Genomic DNA, 20882 nt, shown 5'->3' on the forward strand with positions numbered 1-20882 from the left:
CCCTAATCTCTGCCAACTACTATTTTCTCCATCTCTATAATTTCAATAATGCTATGTAAATGGGATCATACAATATATAACCTTTGAGATTGACTTTTTTCTCTCATAATTCTGTGAGTTATTACAGAATAACTTTGTTACTGAGAAGTGTCCTATGCGTCACTTTTCTTTAAAGGCATCTTATAGTCTCTTCTGATTTCATGGATTGATAGAAGAATGTGATTAATGTCACCTCTTCGTTTTCAAAATTGTTAGGTATAAACATGATCGAACGAAAAGGAAAAGAAGTGTACGTGAAGCACTCTGAGTTTGCATTTTTCTTCCTCATTTGCTGATAATTTGTATTTATGAATGCAGCTTTCAGGGAAACCACTTCCTGTGTTGAACAGAGTTTGTTAATAACAACAATAAAGGCTAGAAACTCAAAATGTAACCGCAACAAAAATGTTACTGTCCTGGACCTCTGGTTACAAACAAGATGGAGTAGATGAACTTTTCCCTATTCTTCCTAAGAACAGTGATAACACCTGGATATTATATATGAAACATGAGAAGACTCAAGGGTGGAGAGAAAAAAGCAGATTGGATAAGGACCCCAGGACCTGAGGAACAACATGGCAGTAAGTTTTTCAGGTTTCTTCTTGGCTTCTTATATCTCAGACTGGGCTGAAGAAGCCAGCAAACTAGAGGCTTCAATGGGTGCAGACAAAAAAGCCCCCAAGGGCTTCCCTGGTGGCTCAGTGGCTGAGAGTCCGCCTGCCGATGCAGGGGACACGGGTTCGTGCCCTGGTACCGGAAGATCCCACATGCCGCGGAGCGGCTGGGCCCGTGAGCCATGGCCGCTGAGCCTGCGCGTCCGGAGCCTGTGCTCCGCAACGGGAGAGGCCACAGCAGTGAGAGGCCAGCGTACTGCAAAAAAAAAAAAAAAAAAAATCCCCCAAGAAAAGCCTGCTCTTTTTGGCCAAAGGATCAGGAAAACAGCAACCTAGCAAGACAGAAAACTTTTGGACAGTAACCACCATACTCCAGACAAACACCATGAGAAAAAGGGGACCCGCACTTGTTACTGAAGGCTGAGTGAAGAACCTAAACTCCCACCCTCTTCTGGTTGTAACAAGATGCTCTGCCCTTCCCTCCACAGCCAGGATGGTGGCAGTCAGGGCTGAGTGACAGCCCAGAATTTTCATCCACGCCTGGCAACAATCGGGCATGCCCCCACCACGTGCAGTGCCAGTGGAAGCCCCATAGAGATCCTGGACTCTCAGATGAGCAACGACTAAATAACTGACACAAAGAAATACACTCAAAAACGCTATAAAGCCAAAATGAAATTATAAAGTATATTCAAGCAACTCACAGGAAGGCAGGAAAAAGGAAACAGAGTGACAAGGAGAGAACTAAAAGGAAACAAAAAATGGCAGACTTAGCCCTAACATATAAATACTGACATTAAATGTAAATAGTCTAAATACACCTCCTAGGGACCTCCCTGGCGGTCCAGTGGTTAAGGCTCTGTGCTTCCATTGCAGGGGGCACGGGTTCGATCCCCAGTCAGGGAACTAAGATCCTGCATGCCACACAGTGTGGCCAATAAATGAATAAATAAATACACCTATCAAAAGGCAGAGATTGGCAGAGTGCATTGGAAAACTTGACTCAACCATATACCGTCTACGTGAAATTCACTTCAAATATAACAATAGCGGCTTCCCTGGTGGCGCAGTGGTTGAGAGTCCGCCTGCCGATGCAGGGGACGTGGGTTCGTGCCCTGGTCCGGGAAGATCCCACGTGCCGCGGGGCGGCTGGGCCCGTGAGCCATGGCCGCTGAGCCTGCGCGTCCGGAGCCTGTGCTCCGCAACGGGAGAGGCCACAACAGTGAGAGGCCCGCGTACCGCAAAAAAAAAAAAAAAAAAGAGAGAACTTACAAATGTAACAATAGAGGTAGGTTGAACATACAAGAATGGAAAAAGATATGCTATGTAAACATCAGTCAAAAGAAAACAGAGCGGCTACATTCATATCAAATAAAGTAAACTTCAGAGCAAAGAAAACTCCTCAAAAGATGTAATAGGAAATGTTATCTAAATGTTCCCAAAATACGCAGAACAATTCCAAGCTCTTTCTCAAAGCCAAATCCATGACACCTCTACTTGGGAACTCTGAGTATTTCCTCTAGCTGCCCAGCTGAGAAGATAGTAACTAAGCTACTCCTCTCCCCGCAGTGGAAGAAGGTGAGCACCCAGTGTACAAAAGGGGCTCTTTGAGAAAAAGGCTCAGAGCAGATTTGTCTCATCAAGAACTCCAGCTAGACCCCAGCTAAGTGAAGAAGCGAGACAAGAGATGCACAGGCCAAAAAGGATTCCTCCACTTGGCTTCCACCCACTCTGGGGATCATACATTAACAGCTGTTAGTCCCAGATGCACCAAGAGAGTGGGGAGGGGAGAGAGGAGGGGTGATTCAAGATTCTTGAGAATAAACAGAGGTTTCCCCCAAACCTTTCACAATCCAGGTCAACGCTGCAAGCGCTTCCGTAAGCTCTGGTCATCTGAGGGCAGTGCTCAGGGAGTGCCCGGCACAGCGAGGAGACTGCCGGCTGTGGGGTTTGGGATCATCCTCTGTGGAGTTCTCCTCCTTGACTTCAGTACCATCCGGTGGATCCAACATATCTCCATTCACAATTTAAAACAGTCTCCAAATCTTGTCAAAGCATCCGGTTTACACCATCCACCCACTGCAAGAGATGAATTTACAGTATTGTACTGGGTCCCTGGGCGCATTCCAGAGTGAGATGTGGTTACTCAGCTTTAAGGCTGAGGAACAGAAATTACCCTCCTAGTCTAAACTGCGGCTTCTATACTTGTTCTACATCTTTATTCAAAGTCATTAAGTCATTAGTCCCTACTGGGAGAATGGTACATGTACATGCATTGTTGCTGTGTAGTTCACAAAGGTATGTTCATGGTTATTATATTACTGTACCCTCAGAATCACAGGCATACCTAACTCGTCCAGAGTGACTCAGACTGAATCTAGGACACCTGCCTGTCAGTGTGGGGGCAGCACCAGACCCACACGGGGGAAAGCAGCAAGTCCCACGGGATATGTTTCCATTCGTCCTCTGCTGTACCTATCTGAGTTCATGGTTTTTCCTCTGCTGCTGACGGTGTCACCCTAACAAAGGCCTCCTCTAATTTCAGTAATTGAATATGACCTGGTCAGCCGAGAGCATGGGGGGGATGCCCTCATAATCCCTGACAGTGTGTCTCAGCAAAGTTGGTTGCCTTCTCAACGTGCAGCTATAGCAGCGACCTCTATCGAACATGAATGTTGGCGTCCATTCCACAAAAAAACTGTAAAGTCTCTACTGTGTTCTTCAAAAGGCCATGCAAGAATCATCCTTCTGACCCCCCTCCTGGACGCACAGCGGCAAACCCGCAGTGGAAAGAACAGCCCACATCCTAACACCAACACCCACAGAGAAAGCCAGGTGGGTTCACAGCTCACACCCTATCAAGGAAGAGGGAGTGGAGGAAACCCACAGACATCTTCCCAGCATCAGCAGCCAGAGACAGAGCCCAGCTGCACTTCGCTGCTAGCAGTCTCATAAAGACGGGAATACAGAGGCTGGTACCACAAGCATCACCACCATTACCACCACACGGGAAAAGAAACGAGCTTTGCAGAGCTTCTCATCACAGGAAGGGTGGAAACAGAGGTGAACACTTAACTGGAAGACCAAGATAGCCTCCTCCCCCTCCCCCCTCAAGTTCGGAGAGCTGACACCACCAGGAAGGGAGGCAGGGAGGACACACCTCTCCTCCCCTTGCCTCTAGAATGATCCCAGGAAGCTCCACGGCCATCAGCACCCTACTTAACACCCAAGTCATAGGCAAGTTGAGAGAGGGAATGTTTTAAAGGAAAAGCATAGGGACTTCCCTGGTGGTGCAGTGGTTAAGAGTCCGCCTGCCAGTGCAGGGGACACGGGTTCGAGCCCTGGTCCAGGAAGATCCCACATGCCGTGGAGCAACTGAGCCCATGCGCCACAACTACTGAGTCTGTGCTCTGGAGCCCGCGAGCCACAACTACTGAGCCTGCGCTCTAGAGCCCGTGCTCCGCAACAAGAGAAGGCACCGGAATAAGAAGCCCACGCACCGCAACGAAGAGTGGCCCCCGCGCGCAGCAACGAAGACCCAGCACAGCCAAAAATAAATAAATTAATAATAAACGAAAAGCGTGACCCCTTCGATTTAGTCCTGCATAGACATGGCCTGAGGAAATGAAAGAAGAGAGAGAATACTCTCTCTCAAGCCCCCCATCCCCCCACCCACCCTGGGATCCCCTGCTAGCGGTTCTCGGAGCTAAATCCTGAAGAGCAGAGCCCCTGGCCAGGCTCAGAAGCTGATGCGTCCTTGTGTGCCCTCCACATGGCATTCAAAAGTTTTTAATTTGTTGCCATTGCTTAAAATGTGGAAGATTTCACATTAAAAAAATCTAATTTCTGGCTTCTTTTGAAACATCGTAAGACCCAGACTCCGGCGAGTTAAGAATCCCCTGCCTAAGCCAACATGTGGAACTGGGGTGGGTGACAGCCACTCCCCATGACTGATGCCCTCTGGCACCCTCTAGGCCTCCAGCTCTGTGCTGGCTTCACCGTGGTGCTGCTGACTGGTCCCAGAAGACATCTGTGGTGGAGTCCACGCTAGTGACAATGCCAAACTTGCCTCCCTCCACCCCATGTATGCTGGAGATTTCTAGGACATAAAAATTTCCAGAATACAGAGACTCCATAAAGAAGCTCCTGTTCCCTTTCCCTTCACCACACTTCCCGCTCCCTGCAAAAAAAAAAAAAATAAGAAAAAAAAATTGCCCTCCAAGAGTCACATCTCACTAGGAGAAAACTTATCTGGTGTGAAATCTGAAGAATGGAGGAAGCAGGAATCTAGCCACCAAGCTGAAGGGCAGCCCTGGCTTCAAGGATAACCCCTCAATGAGCTGGAATTAGGGGTGGAGACCACAGACCCAACCAGAGTCAGGAATAGTGTCTCGGAGGGAGAAGATGCCGCCCCCGTCTCCCTCAGCTCTGGAACCCACAGGGCACTTCTCATGGGGCACCAATCAGAGGGAACCACAGCAGAACCTGCGGTCACTCCACCCCGAAGCTTGGCACCCAGTTTCCCAGTGGGAAGAATGCTTTTCAAGGGATCTGGCCTCTGCCATGTAGTGCTTATGTATGGTCTTGGGCTAGACCCTGGTGCTTTCAGGGCCACTGTTTTCTCATTTATCAATAAAGAGCTTAAAATGAGTAAATTTCAAACGGCTTTTAGCAATGAAATATTTTTTTCAAACTGATTTCTCTACCAATCCCCAGTAAAAAAAAAAAAAAAAAAAAAAAAACAGACATGCAGTAGTGGTTGCCTAGAGCTGGAGGTGAGAATGGGGAGTGACTGCAAGGAGAGAGGGATCTTTTGGGGGGATGGACATGTTCCAAAATTAGATTGTGGTGATGATTGTTGAACTCTGTGTAAATACACTAAAATTCATTGAATTGTATGTTTAAAATGAGTGAATATTATGTAACATACATCAATAAAGCAGTTTAAAACAACCCAATCAAAAAATGGGGCTGAAGACCTAAATAGAATTTTCTCCAAAGAAGATATACAGATGGCCAACAGGCACATGAAAAGGTGTTCAACATTGCTAATTATTAGAGAAATGCAAATCAAAACTACAATGAGGTATCACCTCACACCAGTCAGAATGGCCATCATTCAAAGGTCTACAAATAGGAATTCCCTGGTGGTCCAGTGGTTAGGGCTCAGTGCTTCCACTGCAGAGGGCACTGATCAGGTTTGATCCCTGATCAGGGAACTAAGATCCCACGTGCCATGTGGCACAGCCCACAAAACAAAGTCTACAAATAACAAATGCTGGAGAGGATGTGGAGAAAAGGGAGCCCTCCTTCCTACACTGATGGTGGGAATGTAAACTGGTGCAGCCACTATGGAGAACAGTATGGTGTTTCCTCAAAAAGCTGAAAATAGAGTCACCATATGACCCAGCAGTCCCACTATCCCACTCCTGGGCGTATACCCGAATAACACTGTAACTCCAAAAGCTACACGCACCCCTATGTTCACAGCAGCGCTGTTCACAATAGCCAGGACATGGAAGCAACCCAAGTGTCCATCGACAGACGAGTGGATGTGGTACACGTATACAATGGAATGTTACTCAGCCACAAAAAAGAATGAAATAATGCCATCTGCAGCAACATGGACGGACCTAGAGATTATCCTACCAAGCAAAGTATGTCAGAAAGAGACAAATACCATATGAGATCACTTATATGTGGAATCTAAAATATGACAAAAATGAACTTATCTACGAGACAGAAACAGACTCACAGACGTAGAGAACAGACTTGTGGTTGCCAAGGGGGAAGGGGGGTAGGGAACGGACGGATTGGGAGGTTGAGATTAGCAGATGCAAACTACTATATATATGATGGATAAACAACAAGGTCCTACTGCATAGCACAGGGAACTATATTCAATATCCTGTGATATACCATATGGAAGAGAATATGAACAAGAATATGTATGTGTATATATATATATGTATGTATAGCGGAATCACTTTGCTGTACAGAAGTTAACACAACATTGTAAATCAACTATACTTCAATAAAGTTTTAAAAAAACTGATAGAAACAAAGAACAGATGGATGGTTACTAGAGGCAGGGACTGGGGGGGCGGGTGAAATGGTTGCAGGTGGTCGAAAGGTGTAAACTTCCAATTATAAAAGAAGTAAGTCCTGAGGATGTGACGTACAGCATGGTGACTATATAATTAACACTGCTGTATGGTGTACTTGAGAGGTGCTAAGAAAGTAAATCCTAAAAGTTCTTATTACAGGGAAAAAATTTTTCTGTAACTATATGAGGTAATAAATGTTAACTAAACTTACTGTGGTGACCATTTTGCAATATACACATGTCAAGTAGTTATACTGTACACCTTAAAGTTATACAGTGTTGTACCTCAATTACATTTCAATAAAACCAGAAGAAAAAAATGGTTAAAAAAAAGAGGATGTTAAAAGATACGCTATAGACTGGGAGAAAATATTTGCAAACCATGTATCTTACAAAGGACTTGTATCTGGGATATACATAAAAAGCTCTCAAAACGCAACAGCAAAGAAGTAGTTCAATTAGAAAAAAACATGAACAGAGATTTCACCAAAGAGGATATACAGATGGCAAATAAACACATGAAATTAATATCATTATGGAATATCATTAGGGAAGTGCCAATTAAAACCACAACGAGATATGGTTAAAATAAAAAGTGATAACCCAAATGCTGACAGTGATGTGGAGAAAGTGGATCACTGATACATTCCTGGTGGGGATGTAAAATGATAGGGCCACTCTAGAAGAGTATGGCAGATTCTTACAAAACTAAATATGCACTTGACCATAGAACCATGGATTCCTACTAAGCAATAAAAAGGGATAAACTATTGATTTATGCAACAAATTAAACAGTTCTCAAGGGAATTACGCAAATTAAAAATAAAAGCCAGATCAGAAGATTATACACTATCTGTTTCCGTTTATGTAGTTTTGAAATAACAAAATTATATAGAAGAAGAAGAGAATAGTGGTTGCCAGGGGCTGTGGATGGAGATACTACAAAAAAGTAGCATGAAGGATCCTTATAACAGAACTGTTCTGTACCTTGGTGGTGGTGTACATGAGTGTACACATGTGATAAAATTGCACAGAACTAAATACACACGTAAGTGGTTGCATATAAAACTGGGGAAATCTGAATAAGGTCAATGGGTTGTACCAATGCCAATTTCCTATTGTGATACTGTGCTATAGATATTCAACTTTGTACCACTGAAGGAAATTTGGGGAAAGGTATATAGGATGTGTCATTACTTACAACTGCATTTATGAATCTACAATTATCTCAAAATGAAAAAGTTAATTTTTTAAATCTCAATATAATCATAGTTAAACACAAATCAGAAGGGAGTAAAAATAAACTACATTGGGAAGGAGACGCAAGAGGGAGGAGATATGGGGATATATGTATAGCTGATTCACTTTGTTATAAAGCAGAAACTAACACACCATTGTAAAGCAATTATACTCCAATAAAGATGTTTAATAAATAATTAAATATCAAATAAACTACATTAATAACTTTACTATGAATATTAATCAACTTTTAATTTTGTATTTTCTCAATTTTTGGTATGTGGATGAATCACTTTCATTTGGAACCATTAATTGGTTAGATGAAACACAAGATGAGGTTCAGAGGTAATACTGGGGTAAGAGGAAGTGATCCCAGTGTTCAGGCTGGGACACTAACTCCTTCCTCCTTGAGGCCCACAGTCTTTTCCTTGAGAGCCTTTTATAAACCAAAGAGCAGTTTCTGGTGGAATGGTGTGATGTCATCAGTGACTCATAGTAAGGGCTCCAGAATCTCGGAAGCCATTTAATCCCGAACACTTGGCTACAGTCAGTGCTCTTCTCACGCTGTTGTGAAGCTGCATTCTGGGTAAGGGTGAGGGCCTAGATCTTGAGGGAGCCTCCAGGTGCTTACTTGGGGTGGGCGTCACTCTTTTCTGTACTACGGTGAGTCTTGGATCCTGAACTATGTTCCTCTAAGCTGTCGCAGGGGATGTGGAAGGGATCACCTGTGAACCTCCAGATGAGTGACTGGGATGCAGTAGGAATACAAATAGGTCTCGAGTTTGGGGAGAAAAGAGAACAGGAGGGGATGTGGGCAAAAGGAGAACAAAATGAATATGGGGGAAGGAGGAGAGACAGTAAAGCCACCCTACAGAGAACTCGACCTTGAGAGCCCCGGGAGCATGTGGACACTTTGTCACCCAGGAGGAACACTGTCCTCAGAGGCGGCAGGCGGCACTGGCCTTCTTGAGGGGGAACTGCCTCAATCAGCTTCCAGGGCCATTTCGGACAGGCCTGGGCTACTCTGGTCAGATTTTTGCCAGGTTGGATTGCTGTAACTTTATAGCGGTTCACAGGGATATTTAGGTAGAGCCGATGACATAAGCGTGTAAGGTGGCCCAGCTCAACCCTAATGGAAATGTGACTGAGGCTCAACTGTGGCTGCCACCAGCCTTCTTCCCCTGAGCACCGCTCAGACACGAGTTCTAATCCCAAGTCCAAAGAGCTCTAGCCACTGTCAAGGAGCAAATCCTAGACAAATTAGGTCAGCATTTCCTCATCTGTATACAGGCAAGTTATACACCTTACCTCACACCTCCTTGTAAGGATTGAATGAGGTAATCCCAATGCACGAATCAATATCTGAAGTTTACTAAGCAATTACTGTTAGTTAATGTTATTGCCATTTTAATTATTATTAGGTCTCACAAGAAGCAGGTTAAGCGGAAAGAAATGGCCTGGTCAGAATCAAGTTGGTTTCTTTCCATTTTTTTGTACCCAGAAAAGACAAGACTATCCCTCTGAGCTCCACATCGGCTGCCTCAGAGACTGCTGCAAGCCAACAGGACCCAGCAAAAAAGTCAGAGGAAAAGCAGCACATGGAAGGGAAGCCAGGTGTGTGTGGTCATTTACACTTATCCCCGCTCTCTGAATGAATGAAGGTGATAGATCATCATGGCTCCAGCATCACTTCTTCTTCCCTGGACTCTCACGGGTGTGGGTCTGCAGGGCAGGGGAAAGGGTGTCCAGGGTGAGACCGGAGGTCACTATCTTGTTCACCTTTGTAGTTATTAAAGACATCGATGACCAGAGAGTTTCACATTTGTCTCCATAGAGGTGCCCCCCAGACAGAAAGATCCATGGAAAGAGGCACAGGAGAGCAGTTTTTCCCTGGCAAAAAAAGGTAAATATTAATTCAGTTCCTACCCTCCTTTATAGACAAAGTGCAAAGGGGGTGATGGTCATTCTTATCACTTCAGATGTCACATGCAACATACTCAAGGTGAGTGAGAAGGGAAGAGCACAGTGTTTCCCAGGTGGGTCCCTCCCCTGATCACACAGGGTCCTTCCTCTCTCCTGGCAGCTGCTCAGGATGGGAGCCCTCTGGCCTCCAGTTCTGCCCCTCCAGAGGCTGTCTCTGAGCAGAGAACCAGGAGGATGCGGGGCCAGAAGAGGAAGAGACTGATGTATGTCAAGGGGGGTGTGATGTCCTCAGCTTCCTCGGCCCTGAACAGAACATCAGTTACTGCTGAGTAACCACTTGTTGTCTTGTCCTCAGGAGGCAGGGTTCAACCTTCAGGGTGAGCTGCAAGGGAAGACTCAGGACCTCCCAGGTGGGTCAGGTCTGTGCTCACACAGAGCCTTGTTCCTGCAGCCGCCCAGGAGAGCAGCCCCCTGGCCTCCAACCCCACCCCCTCGGAAGCTGTCTCCGAGCTGACGTCCTGGAAGAAGAGCAGTCGGAGGAGGAGCATGTGGACTGTCAATCATGTTGAGGGGACGAAACTCAGGATGAGCAAGAGAAGATCCAGTTATCGTCCAGAAGACCAAGAGGCCTTCTACCGGCTTCTGGGTCTGTGCTCTGAGCCAGTGGAGTGTCAGGTCCCTTTTACACCGAGGATCCCAGAGGCTCCGGGATCATAGCCAAAGCTCCCCCTGGGGCTCAGAGCTGTGAGGTGTCCAGGTGGCACAGAAGCAGATCACTCTGTTTCCACAGTTCTACTGCGGTGCTGATGGGTTTTCATCTGAGACAAGTTCTTGGAGGGAGAAGGGAAAAAAGGACTCACGGTTGACTGTTCAATTATCAAGACATTTTAGGACAAATCAAGGGAGGAATCCCCTGCCCACATTTATTCCCTCCAGTTAAGATTTTAGAGATTAGTGATGAAAGGACAAACTAGATCTCGCTGCCATTATGCTCAGAGTGGGAGGAGACCAAAAAACATTACAGAAGTAAGTTGCTCTCAGCCAGTGACAAATGCAGAGAAGGAAAAGGCAGTGACACCTAGAGACGGGCTGTGAGCAAGAGTCGGAGAGCTTTGTGACAGATACTCAGGGAAGGTCTGCAGAGAAGGTGATGCCAGGACCAGAGGCAGGACCGAGTGTGGCAGGTTGGGAGATGACACGGAGCTGACACTGTCCAATGCAGCACCCACTAGCCACATGCAGTTATTCAAATTTAACTCTACGTGAGTTAAAATAAACTTCTGAAATTCAGTTCCTGGTTCTCACCAGCCACATTTCATAAGCTCAGTAGCCACACATGGCTAATGGCTACCGTACTGGACAGCAAGCTACAGAATATTTTCATCATCACAGAAAGCAATGCCCTTCCGGGAGCCAGGCCGCCTGGACAAGGCTCAGGGAGGGCGAAATGATCCATGACCCCTCCATCCTCCCGTCTGGGTAAATGTCATTGTCCGGGGCAAGGTGTGAAAGACAAGGAGGACCTGGCATTCTCAGGCCATCACTGGAAAATGGCACCTCCAAGGACAGCTCTAATCCCAGATGAGCCTGCTGGGGCCAGGGGAGGCCAGGTCATTATCAGCAGGAAGTGAAGGGGGTCCAGGAGGAGGGTAGAATGCCCAGCGCCCCCCGCCCCCGCCCAGGAGGGTATGAACTCTCCACTGCCCACATGGGGTGCTGTTATCAGGTGGGGCAGGAAAGCGTTGCCCAGTCACAGTACGATGAAGTGACAGGGATGCAGTGCCCAGAGGCCCAAGGCCACACCCAAGCTTTGGCTCGAGGAAAGTTATGTTAAACTTTGAGAACCAGGTCATATCTCTTTATGAAACACACATACCCACCCACGTGTTGAAGATTAAATAACAATAGCAAAATCCCTGCCCCACAGTTGAGACTCACTCTCCCTGGGTCAATGGAAGGAACAGATTTGTCACTGTTAAGGCTCTGAGCCTTCCTGGGGAAAGAGAGCTGCCTCTACTTCCTGAAACAGAGGAACTGGGAGAAGTTTCCAGTTCCCCTCCTCCCTGTGAAATGTCCCACAGCCCCGGGCTCGCTGCTCCCGGAAGGGCTGCTCCAAGGCCCTCATCACGTCTCCCTTCCCTTACAGAGGACCCTGTTATCCAGAGCTTCCTGGAAGCTGATATTTTCCTGAAAGTGTCCGACAAGGTACCCACAGCACTAAAAGTATGAGGTACCAAGGGGTCTGCAGTGTCACCACCCCCTGGGGGTGGGGACGGAGGACAAGGTGTCTGCCTGAGCAGAGGCCCTGGAGAGACCCGCCCTTGGTGCCAGAAAGGAAGAAAGGACACACTGTCGGTGCCCCGGCCCTTGGGCATCTCCTCCCTGGCCTCCCATCAGCTCATCTCCACATGTCAAAGGGCCATGAGTCCCTTAGCAAGGCCCACCCTGGGTGGTTTTCCCACCTGGCCTCTGGATGGGGGTGGGGCGCATGGCCCGCTCAGGACACTGGCCCTGCCATCGACCCCTGGCCGCCCCTCCCCCACCCTCTGTCTCCACGCAGTACCTGCTCTCCATGGTGGTGGAGTACTTCGGCCGTGTCGGGCTGCCTGGTCACCTCTACAACAGGATCCACTTCTTCCTGGCCCTGTGAGCAATGCCTGAGGGCCCCCAGTGGTGGTTCAAGGCCCTCAAGGGGTCACATGGTCAGAGCAGGGGAAGGCAAGGAGGAAGGTCCTGGGATAATGAACGTAGCCAGGAAACACCATTTGCTGCCCAGAGACTGAGGGACCCGAGGTAGAAAGTCCCAGGGAAATGGTGACAGCCAGAACCTTGACCTGGGCTGGGCACAGCATGGGCCCAGCAGCCTTGGTGCTGACGACGGTCCTGCCCTCTGTGGACCCGGGTGCTCCTCCAGGGTGACCTCAGCAGCCTCTCTCCACTGTCTCGCCTGAGTCCTTGTGGGGGCTGGGACCAGCTAGCCCTCTTTTCTGATGGCAGCTACATCGCCTCCGACATGGAGGAGGACAACCCCACATCCAAGCGGAGCATCTTCCAGTTCCTGCTGGGCAGGGAGCACTGGCCAGACCTCTACAAGGAGTTCCTCAAGTTGAAGGTGGAATTCTTCCATGCGATGGAGCACCGAGCCTGGGTCACCCCGGATTTGTGTGAGGAGGTCTGTTGGGGATGAGGGCCTGGGAGCGCACCCCAGAGGTGGAGGGGCTGGGCCCCTCCTCCAGGCGCTCACCCTGCTGTGCTTCCCTTTCAGATCCAGGCCCAGAACCCACATCACTGGGTCTGGAGTCGGGTGCGCCAGGGCGTCCCCTAGGTTCCCAAGGAATGGAGCAGGGGCTGCAGGTGGTCCAAGTAAGTACTGGACCTCCTGGTGGGGACAACCCCACCCCGTGCCCTGCAGTCACCTCCAGGGCTGGTGGTCACGAGGAAGTGCCACTGCATCCCTTAACGCACTGTTAGCCTAGTAAGGGCTCTGTGAACTCCCATGGTACAGAAAGTAATTACTGTGTTTATACAAAAACTCTCCAAATGGATTCAACTATGGAATCATTTACCATGCTATACAAGGTCCCAATTTGCATATCAATTTCTTTTTTTTTTCTTTTTTTTTTTTTTTAGGAAAACTCTTGGAAATGCTGATCTAAGTAGTGAATGAAAACCTCTGCAGGGTTTTGATCTGAGTTGATTTTTAAATATAAATAGATGAAAAACACTGAGGTCATCCTTTCTGGAAAAGGAGCCATTACCATGGTGGCTCTTGGGGAAAAAAAAACAATTAACTCCAACACGTCATCAAAGGTTTTGTGTGCTTTGCTCCCACTTGATGCAAGCTACCCTGAGCTGGGTCCCTGTAGTATGTGTCAGGGTCTAGCCTCACGTGGACAGAAGGAGCTCTTAGGGCTCTCTAGTCTCTGAACAAATAAGCTCGCTGGATAATAAAGGAAACAAGTACACATGCAGAGCTGTGAGGAAGCCCGTGACAAACGACACATGCACAGACCGGTCACCTGACTAGCATCACATGCTTTAGCATTTGTTTTCCTTGGCTTAAATTTCGTTTTTATGTGTGGATTTACTTGAAGTGGAGGGAGACCTTCTGTGAAGTGCATAAGGAACCCCCTGCTTGGGCAGACAGCTGTACTAGGACAGTCCTGTGAGCTGAGCCCTCCGCCCTTTGCCTCATTGCAGGGGCCCATTCTGACCCCAGGAGAAAGAAAAGGAGAGAGAAAAGCAGGGCAAGTGTGTTCTGAGATAAACCGAATTGGGTATGAAGTTTCGTTCATCCCCTAGGTTTTTATTTGAGGACCAAGAATATGTCAGGACTACATATTCCTACTGTATATATCAGGAGTCTCAAAATTGGAAAGAAAATAGCGCTTTTACTACAATAAGGAAAAGAAAGAAAGAAAAACACCCGCGGCCCCTCTTGGATCTGGTCGCACATAAGAGCAACGAGGGTGACAGCTGATTCTCCCGGACCCCCTGTCCTACACGCACCTTGTTCTGTGGTGCCGAGAGCTTCCTCGCTGGGGGGTCTGCCTTCCACTCTGATCTCACTTTCTCTCTCTGCTTGTAGCTCCCGCCCCCCTCTCCCTCCCCCACCACGGGGCCTCCAGCTCTCCTCAGGCCCGTGGACCATGGCAGCCTGAACCTGTCGAAACCAGCCAGTGGCACGATGGCCCCCCAGCCTTCCAGTGGGTGTCAGCTGACAAAGGCCCTGACCCCTGAGTACTCTGAAAGGGTCTAGCAGTAACATGGAGGGGGGCACCCAAGGGAGAAAAGAGACCAGAGCAGAAGCCTCCACAGAGACTGAGGATGGGCAAAGGGAGAAGGGACAGAAAGTCAGGAAGAGGCCTGGACCACCAAGGAGGAGGAAGCTGAGAAGAGCCCAAAGAAACGACTAGAAGGTAGTGAGGAAAAGAGGCAGAGACAGGAAGGAGAGAAACACCTGAGGAGAGAGGAGGAAGTCCGCATCTAACCTGCTGGAGAGCAGCCTTACCCAACGGAGAGATGGGAACTGTCAGCCGGAGGACTGAGGGAAGGCATGGAGAACATCAGTGGGCCGATCTAAGGCTGACACACAATGGGAACAGAAGGGGGGAATCGTATGCTATCGTTCACTCTGACATTACAGAAATAACCCAACCTTCACACTCAGAGAAGGGAGAGAGCAGGGGAGGGACTCATGAATGCTGCCTGGGGGAGAGGTGGGGAGGTGCCAGGGTGCCATCAGAGCTGGAAACAAGACAGTGGAAGCCGAGGTAAGGAAAAGAGGGATTCAAGGAATCCTACGAAGGTATTTGTGTTAAATGCAGTCACAAAAACATGAGCCATCCTCACTGCCAAAGTCATGAATACAGCAAATTTTGAGAGCAGAGAAAACAGACCAAAGATACACAGTAAATATAAGAAGTGCGGTATAAATACAGAAATATAAAAACTAGACACACCTTAGATCATATTATTAATAAATCTGAACTCAACAACACTAAAAAAGATCTTCAGATTGAATCACAAAGCAAAACCCAGCTGTGTGGTTTGTAAGAGCTTGTTCTTAAATCATCAGAGGTGCGAGGGCTACACCAACAGACATGCTCAACTGAGAGTAGGAATTAAGTAGGAAAATTAAGGCTCAAAACCCTTCAGAGAGACCAAGAAGGTCTTTGGGGTCGGGGTGGGGGGCCCCGGGGGCACCTGTCCAGCATTAAAGGCCATCCCAGGGCCTGGGCTGGTCCACTGCAGCTTGATTTGCTCAGTGATGCTCAGGTTTACAGCTCTCTATATGTCCAGCCCCTTTAGGTAGGAAGTTTTATTACTGGGCAGCTGCTATACAGTATTACTGGGTAATCACTGCACTTGCCAGACAGAAACTATCTAGCTCTTCGTCTCTTTTTTTTCCCCTGGAAATGTCTAATTTTGCCAAGAAATTTCTGGTAAGCTTCCCAGGAACCTCACAGTCAAGTCTTATAAAAAGCCGACTCCTTCCAGGAAGCAATACAGTCGCTCAACGCTCTCTATCCCATGAAGGTTTAGCATTTTCCTCGAGTCCTCAAAACCTCGAGCAGCAAACGACCACGGTACTTTTCAGTCTGTGACACCCAGTCTGTGCTGCCCCAGAAGGCCAAGGTGGAAGCAGCTGGGCTAAGGGTTGCTTCTCTCTTCAGGGTGGCCGCTGAGGGGCAAACCCAGAACCAACAGGACTGGGCAATGGGCCACACTATGTCTCCATCCACACACCTGTGACTCCGTCCCAGGAAGCCTGACACAAATGGGGCCAACCCCAATGCGTTCCAGTTACTCAGCTAAAAGGTCGCCCATTCTTCCTTTAGTCAGAGAGTCCCCTCAGCATGTTAGGGGAAACCCAAGGCCACTCGGGGGGTCACTGCTGCTGCAGCACTGAGGCTGGTGCCATTCGGGGGAGCTGGTGCAAGGATTACAGGACTGCAGACAGTTGGGGCTTTCAGAGAACAGCTGAGTGTCTGATAATGGAAAAGGCAAGTGAACAGCACTGGGAGCTCAGGGGAGAAAACCAAGGGCCTGGAAACTCCATAAGCAAAGCCCAGGGGAGAACAAGCGGTGGGGACTCGGGACGGGCTGTGTTCACATCTGGGTCATTACATCCCACACAGCATCACAGGGTCTGCTCAGGGACCCAAGCAGAAAGGGTGTTGATAAAGAGAAGCAGATGGAGGGGTTTTTGGAGCAGAGGATGAAGAAGCCCCAACAAACCTCCAGAAACTCCAGGGCGGGGCCCCCGGGCAGAGCTGGTATTAACGCCCTGCTGCCAGGTATGCACCATCTGCCCTCGTGTCCGCCTATAACAGCTTCGCCTCCTTTCCCACCTCCCGGCCTTGCTTGGGCATCTCTCGCTGGCACCTCCCAACGGCACACTCTTACCTGGTCCCATACGGGAAACATAGGTGGAGGCTAAGGAGAGAGGAGGAGGTGGTGAAGACACCGAGTTGACATCCAGGCCCCTCACAGGGCACAGGGGATGACCTACAGGTGAACCAGTGCAACAGAGGGGGTGTGGAGGGAGGTGACCAGACAGCACCTGCTCCCTCCTCTGGGGACCTGCAGAGATTTCATCGCCTGAGGGCTGGAGCTCCTCTCATCTAGATCTTACGGGGCAGGAGACTGCAGCCAGGGATGCTAATTACAGCGGATTTGCTAAGGATTCTTCCTTCAACTCCAGAGTTATACACATTTGCCCAAAATATCTTCTTAATCTCTGAAATGGCACAGTAAGCAGAATTAAAATATTCTTGATAAGTGAAAGATATGCACACAAATAAACACAAATGAAAGAAAAACAAGTGGCACCAACTAGCTTCCAACCACTGTCCCTGTGATGAGTCCCCCAGTAATGTGACTCCACAGATCAGCATCTGGCATGTCTGGGTTCTGAAAGCACACGGTCCACAGTGTCCCAAGGCCCTGCACCTGCGCATAAGACTCCGGATGGCGCCACTGACTACAGAGGCAAGGCGAGACACTTCACACCTGAGTACTGGAGTAAAAGCAGTGGAAATTAAGAACATGTGCTTATTTACAGATTTTCATTGCTTTTATTGAGCTTAGTATGAAATTAATTCTTTTCCTAAATTTCCTACTTCATGTTTTAATGTACCATGGAATAAATATTTTCAGCTAAAAGAGAAAATTTTTAATTAAGATAGTTGTTATAATGACCAAGAAAGCAACACAGGCTAATTCAATTAATCTAATTCCAAGAAATTACACAAAGGCCTTTGTTTTTCCAAAGATGCACAGAGAAAGGAAGAGTCGGTGTGTCTGCTTTTTAAAGGTGTTCATAAACTCTGCCTGGTGCAACGTCCTTGTAACTTACATTTAACTGGCCTCTTCCTGAGGGTCTACTGGACCAGGAAGAAAGGCAGTAATGGACCAGGTTCTCGGGTAGAAACAGCGCGGTCTGGGTGCCCAGGCTGGCCTGGGCTGCGATGGGGAGCGGTGCGGACTTGGGCCAGCCACCCCTCCCTGAGCCTCCGGGTCTCAGCTGTAGAACGAGGGGCAGGACGAGATGCCACCTGAGGGAGCTTCTGGTGCAGCTGCCTGATAGATGGGTTCCCCTCGTCTGGGGCCTGAAAGTCCTGCCCTCTGAGCAGCCCCCACTTTCCATCCCAGCCTCACTTTCACTCAAGAACATAAGATGGAGCAAAGCAAGAGGATGGAGAACAGGCAAGTCTTCCTTATCCACAGGCAAAAATCAAGGATGTGGTTTTAGAGGCTCTTCTTTTATCGAAAAAGGCTTCTCGGAAGCTTGTGACTGTAGTGAGAAGCAACCAGTGTATTTTGGAGTAGGGGAACCTGGCCTTGGAAGCAGGAAAACAGTCACCTGGGAAGCTCTGGAACCAGTGTAGGTATCTGCTGGGCGCAGTAAGTGCTGACAGAGGCCTCCACGTGGAGGGGGTGCTTTTCCGACCTCACCTCTGCTTCCTTCCACTGCTGGTTAAAAATTGCAGACACAGGGGTACAGAGGTGACCAAATCCTGTCCCCTCCTCCATTGCTTAACTGGAGAGATCTCCATACAGTGAGGCATCTTCCCCAAAATTTGGTCAGTATGAGGATGGGGAACCCAGAAGAGAGGCCCCCAACCCTGTATGAAGGAGGCGACAAAGTCTTCCTGCTTTGGTCTCAGATTGGTCCACGGCCTTCAGTTTCACCCAGTTCCCAACATCCTCTCCCGGCCTGGCCTACTCCAGTCGCTCAGACCGGACTTTGGCATGTGCTTCCCTTGGAATCGTCACAAGTCCATTCCTCTGACAACTCCTGCCTCGGCTCCCACAGGCTCTGGCTTCCATTCCAATGCTGGCTCCCATGCTCGGGCCTGTCTACAGCCCAGCAGGCTCGCCGGCCTCCCACCAAGCGTGTTTGCACACTGACCACCAGGCTGAGAGATGCGAGCCCCCCTCCTTCCTGCCTCCTGTAGGATGTCAGGAGATCCCCTAAGCTGGGACATGCCCCTCTCCATATGCTGTGAAGTCAGCTGGTTTCTAGACAAAGGGTGAGAAAGCGGCCTTATTCAAGTAACATTACGCAGCACCAAGGAGAAGTTCTGTGAGGCTCACACCAATGATGTCCTGCGGCTAAGGCCTGGCGTCTATGCCTCAGAGCTTCCCACAAGTTCATGCCTTCACTCCTCTGGAAGACACTCGAGCGAGGAACACAGATGTCAGCATCCGTCGGGGAAACAGTAATAACCTGAGTGTGTGTGTGGCTGTACTGTTTCTTTAACCATGTCCATCTATGGAGGCAATGACATGCATTTCCATCTGTGTAAGCAGAGAAGATGGATGGACAGGTGAGGAATCATACTGTGACAGACATTACCAGCACTCACCGGTGTCTAGTTCTCCCCTTTGTGAAAGAACACGTACAAGGTGGAGCAATTTATTTCATGCCAACAGGCTGTAGCCAGAAGTGACATAGGCCACTTCTGGGCCAAAACACTCAAAGCTGGACGCGTTTCCCCAGCTCTTCCCTGCCATGGCTGTGAGGAGGCTAAAACGTTCTGGATGGTGAGAGCCATACTCCCAAGATTTTTTGAGAGCCCACAAAGAGCTGGCATTGACTTCTCCGATGATCCTAACGTGTTTGCTCGGGAGCAGACTGTCCAGAACATCATCTGTGCTCCTCGGGAGGCCCCAAATATAAAGACAATGCTGTTTCCAGACCATCTGCAATCTTCCATCCTGTTCTCTCCCTTATAAAGCCTGATTTTTGCTTTTGTTGACAACATTCCAATGACTGTTCTCCTTCGTACACGAGAGTTCATACGTGTGCAAATAACTCAAGTCATTCTTCAATCACAGAAAAGATTAGAAGTTATAAACAATTGAGAGTGAAGGCAGCAACAGCTACCCAATGCTGAGTCCTCTGTACCCTGATTCAAATGGAATTTCTATAATCTACCATTTTAATTTTTTTCTTTTATTTTTAATTAGAAGAAAAAACTCTTTAAGTGTGAAGGAAGCACATTTCACCCTCCCTATCAGCCACCTTGCCTATGCTTCACACACAGGGGCAAGTCCCAGGGCGGGCACACAGGTGGAACAGTGAAGGTCTGAAGAGAACCACTGATGCACGCCTTCCGGACGCAAGCCCCCTCTGCAGGAGCAAACACCACATGGGTTTTTGTCAAACTCTCAATGGAAACATTTCTATTTGCTTTCATTTTTACTTTTAAAGCTAAACCCCACAATTCAGGGTGTGGAAACGTGAAATCACTGGATGGACCTTGCAGCTTCGACCAGTTTACGGTCCCACCGGCCATTTAGGAGGCAGAGGGCACATCAGTATCTGGACAGCAGAGAGCCGCCTTCTTCCTGGACTGGAAACCTGAAGCTGCAGACACCTTTATACGAATCCCCTTCCTCAGCATCTGGTCCATAAACTTGATACAGACGTATGTTCTCTAAATCCTGGGTGAAAATGAACTTTTTTTAAAAATAAATTTATTTATTTTATTTCATTTATTTTACTTTTGGCTGTGTTGGGTCTTCGTTGCTGCGAGCGGGCTTTTCTCTACTTGCGGCGAGCGCGGGCTACTCTTCGTCGTGGTGCACGGGCTTCTCATTGCCGTGGCTTCTCTTGTTGTGGAGCACGGGCTCTAGGCGCACGGGCTTCAGTAGTTGTGGCACACGGGCTCAGTAGTTGTAGTTCGCGGGCTCTAGAGCGCAGGCTCAGTAGTTGTGGCGCACGGGCTTAGTCGCTCTGCGGCATGTGGGATCTTCCTGGACCAGGGCTCAAACCCGTGTCCCCTGCATTGGCAGGCGGATTCTTAACCACTGTGCCACCGGGGAAGCCCTGAACTTTTATTTTAAAATATAATTTCTGAAGACCTCTCTGTAGTGGAAGTTTCTTATTTTTTCTATTTAGAGCAGGCTTCATGTTGGGTAATTCTTCATTAGGGTATAAATCTCCTCCT

At 48.4% G+C, this 20882-nt stretch overlaps 2 protein-coding genes across 3 annotated transcripts in view; one reads left to right on the forward strand and one right to left on the reverse strand.

Annotated features, from left to right (window-relative positions):
* Nucleotides 1-13283, forward strand: part of LOC149747682 (uncharacterized) — a 27092-nt gene extending 13809 nt beyond the window's left edge. Inside the window, exons 2-8 of the mRNA XM_089894200.1 lie at nt 9833-9901; nt 10082-10198; nt 10373-10567; nt 12068-12126; nt 12482-12567; nt 12919-13093; nt 13187-13283. Coding sequence (XP_089750326.1) covers nt 9833-9901; nt 10082-10198; nt 10373-10567; nt 12068-12126; nt 12482-12567; nt 12919-13093; nt 13187-13246 — 761 coding nt within the window. The 3' untranslated portion in view covers nt 13247-13283. The remainder of the gene's footprint in view (nt 1-9832; nt 9902-10081; nt 10199-10372; nt 10568-12067; nt 12127-12481; nt 12568-12918; nt 13094-13186) is intronic.
* Nucleotides 4863-20882, reverse strand: part of ANAPC1 (anaphase promoting complex subunit 1) — a 118762-nt gene continuing 102742 nt past the window's right edge. The window contains exon 49 of one of the 2 annotated variants that reach the window (XM_089922790.1): nt 4863-20880. The gene's annotated coding sequence lies outside the window, so the exon portion shown is untranslated. The remainder of the gene's footprint in view (nt 20881-20882) is intronic. The other variant, XM_089922791.1, reaches the window with a different exon arrangement.

Source organism: Delphinapterus leucas, chromosome 13 (genome assembly GCF_059928025.1).
Source record: "Delphinapterus leucas isolate spDelLeu-1000000601 "Yukka" chromosome 13, BTC_Dleu_Yukka2, whole genome shotgun sequence".
NCBI classification, from domain to species: Eukaryota; Metazoa; Chordata; class Mammalia; order Artiodactyla; family Monodontidae; genus Delphinapterus; species Delphinapterus leucas.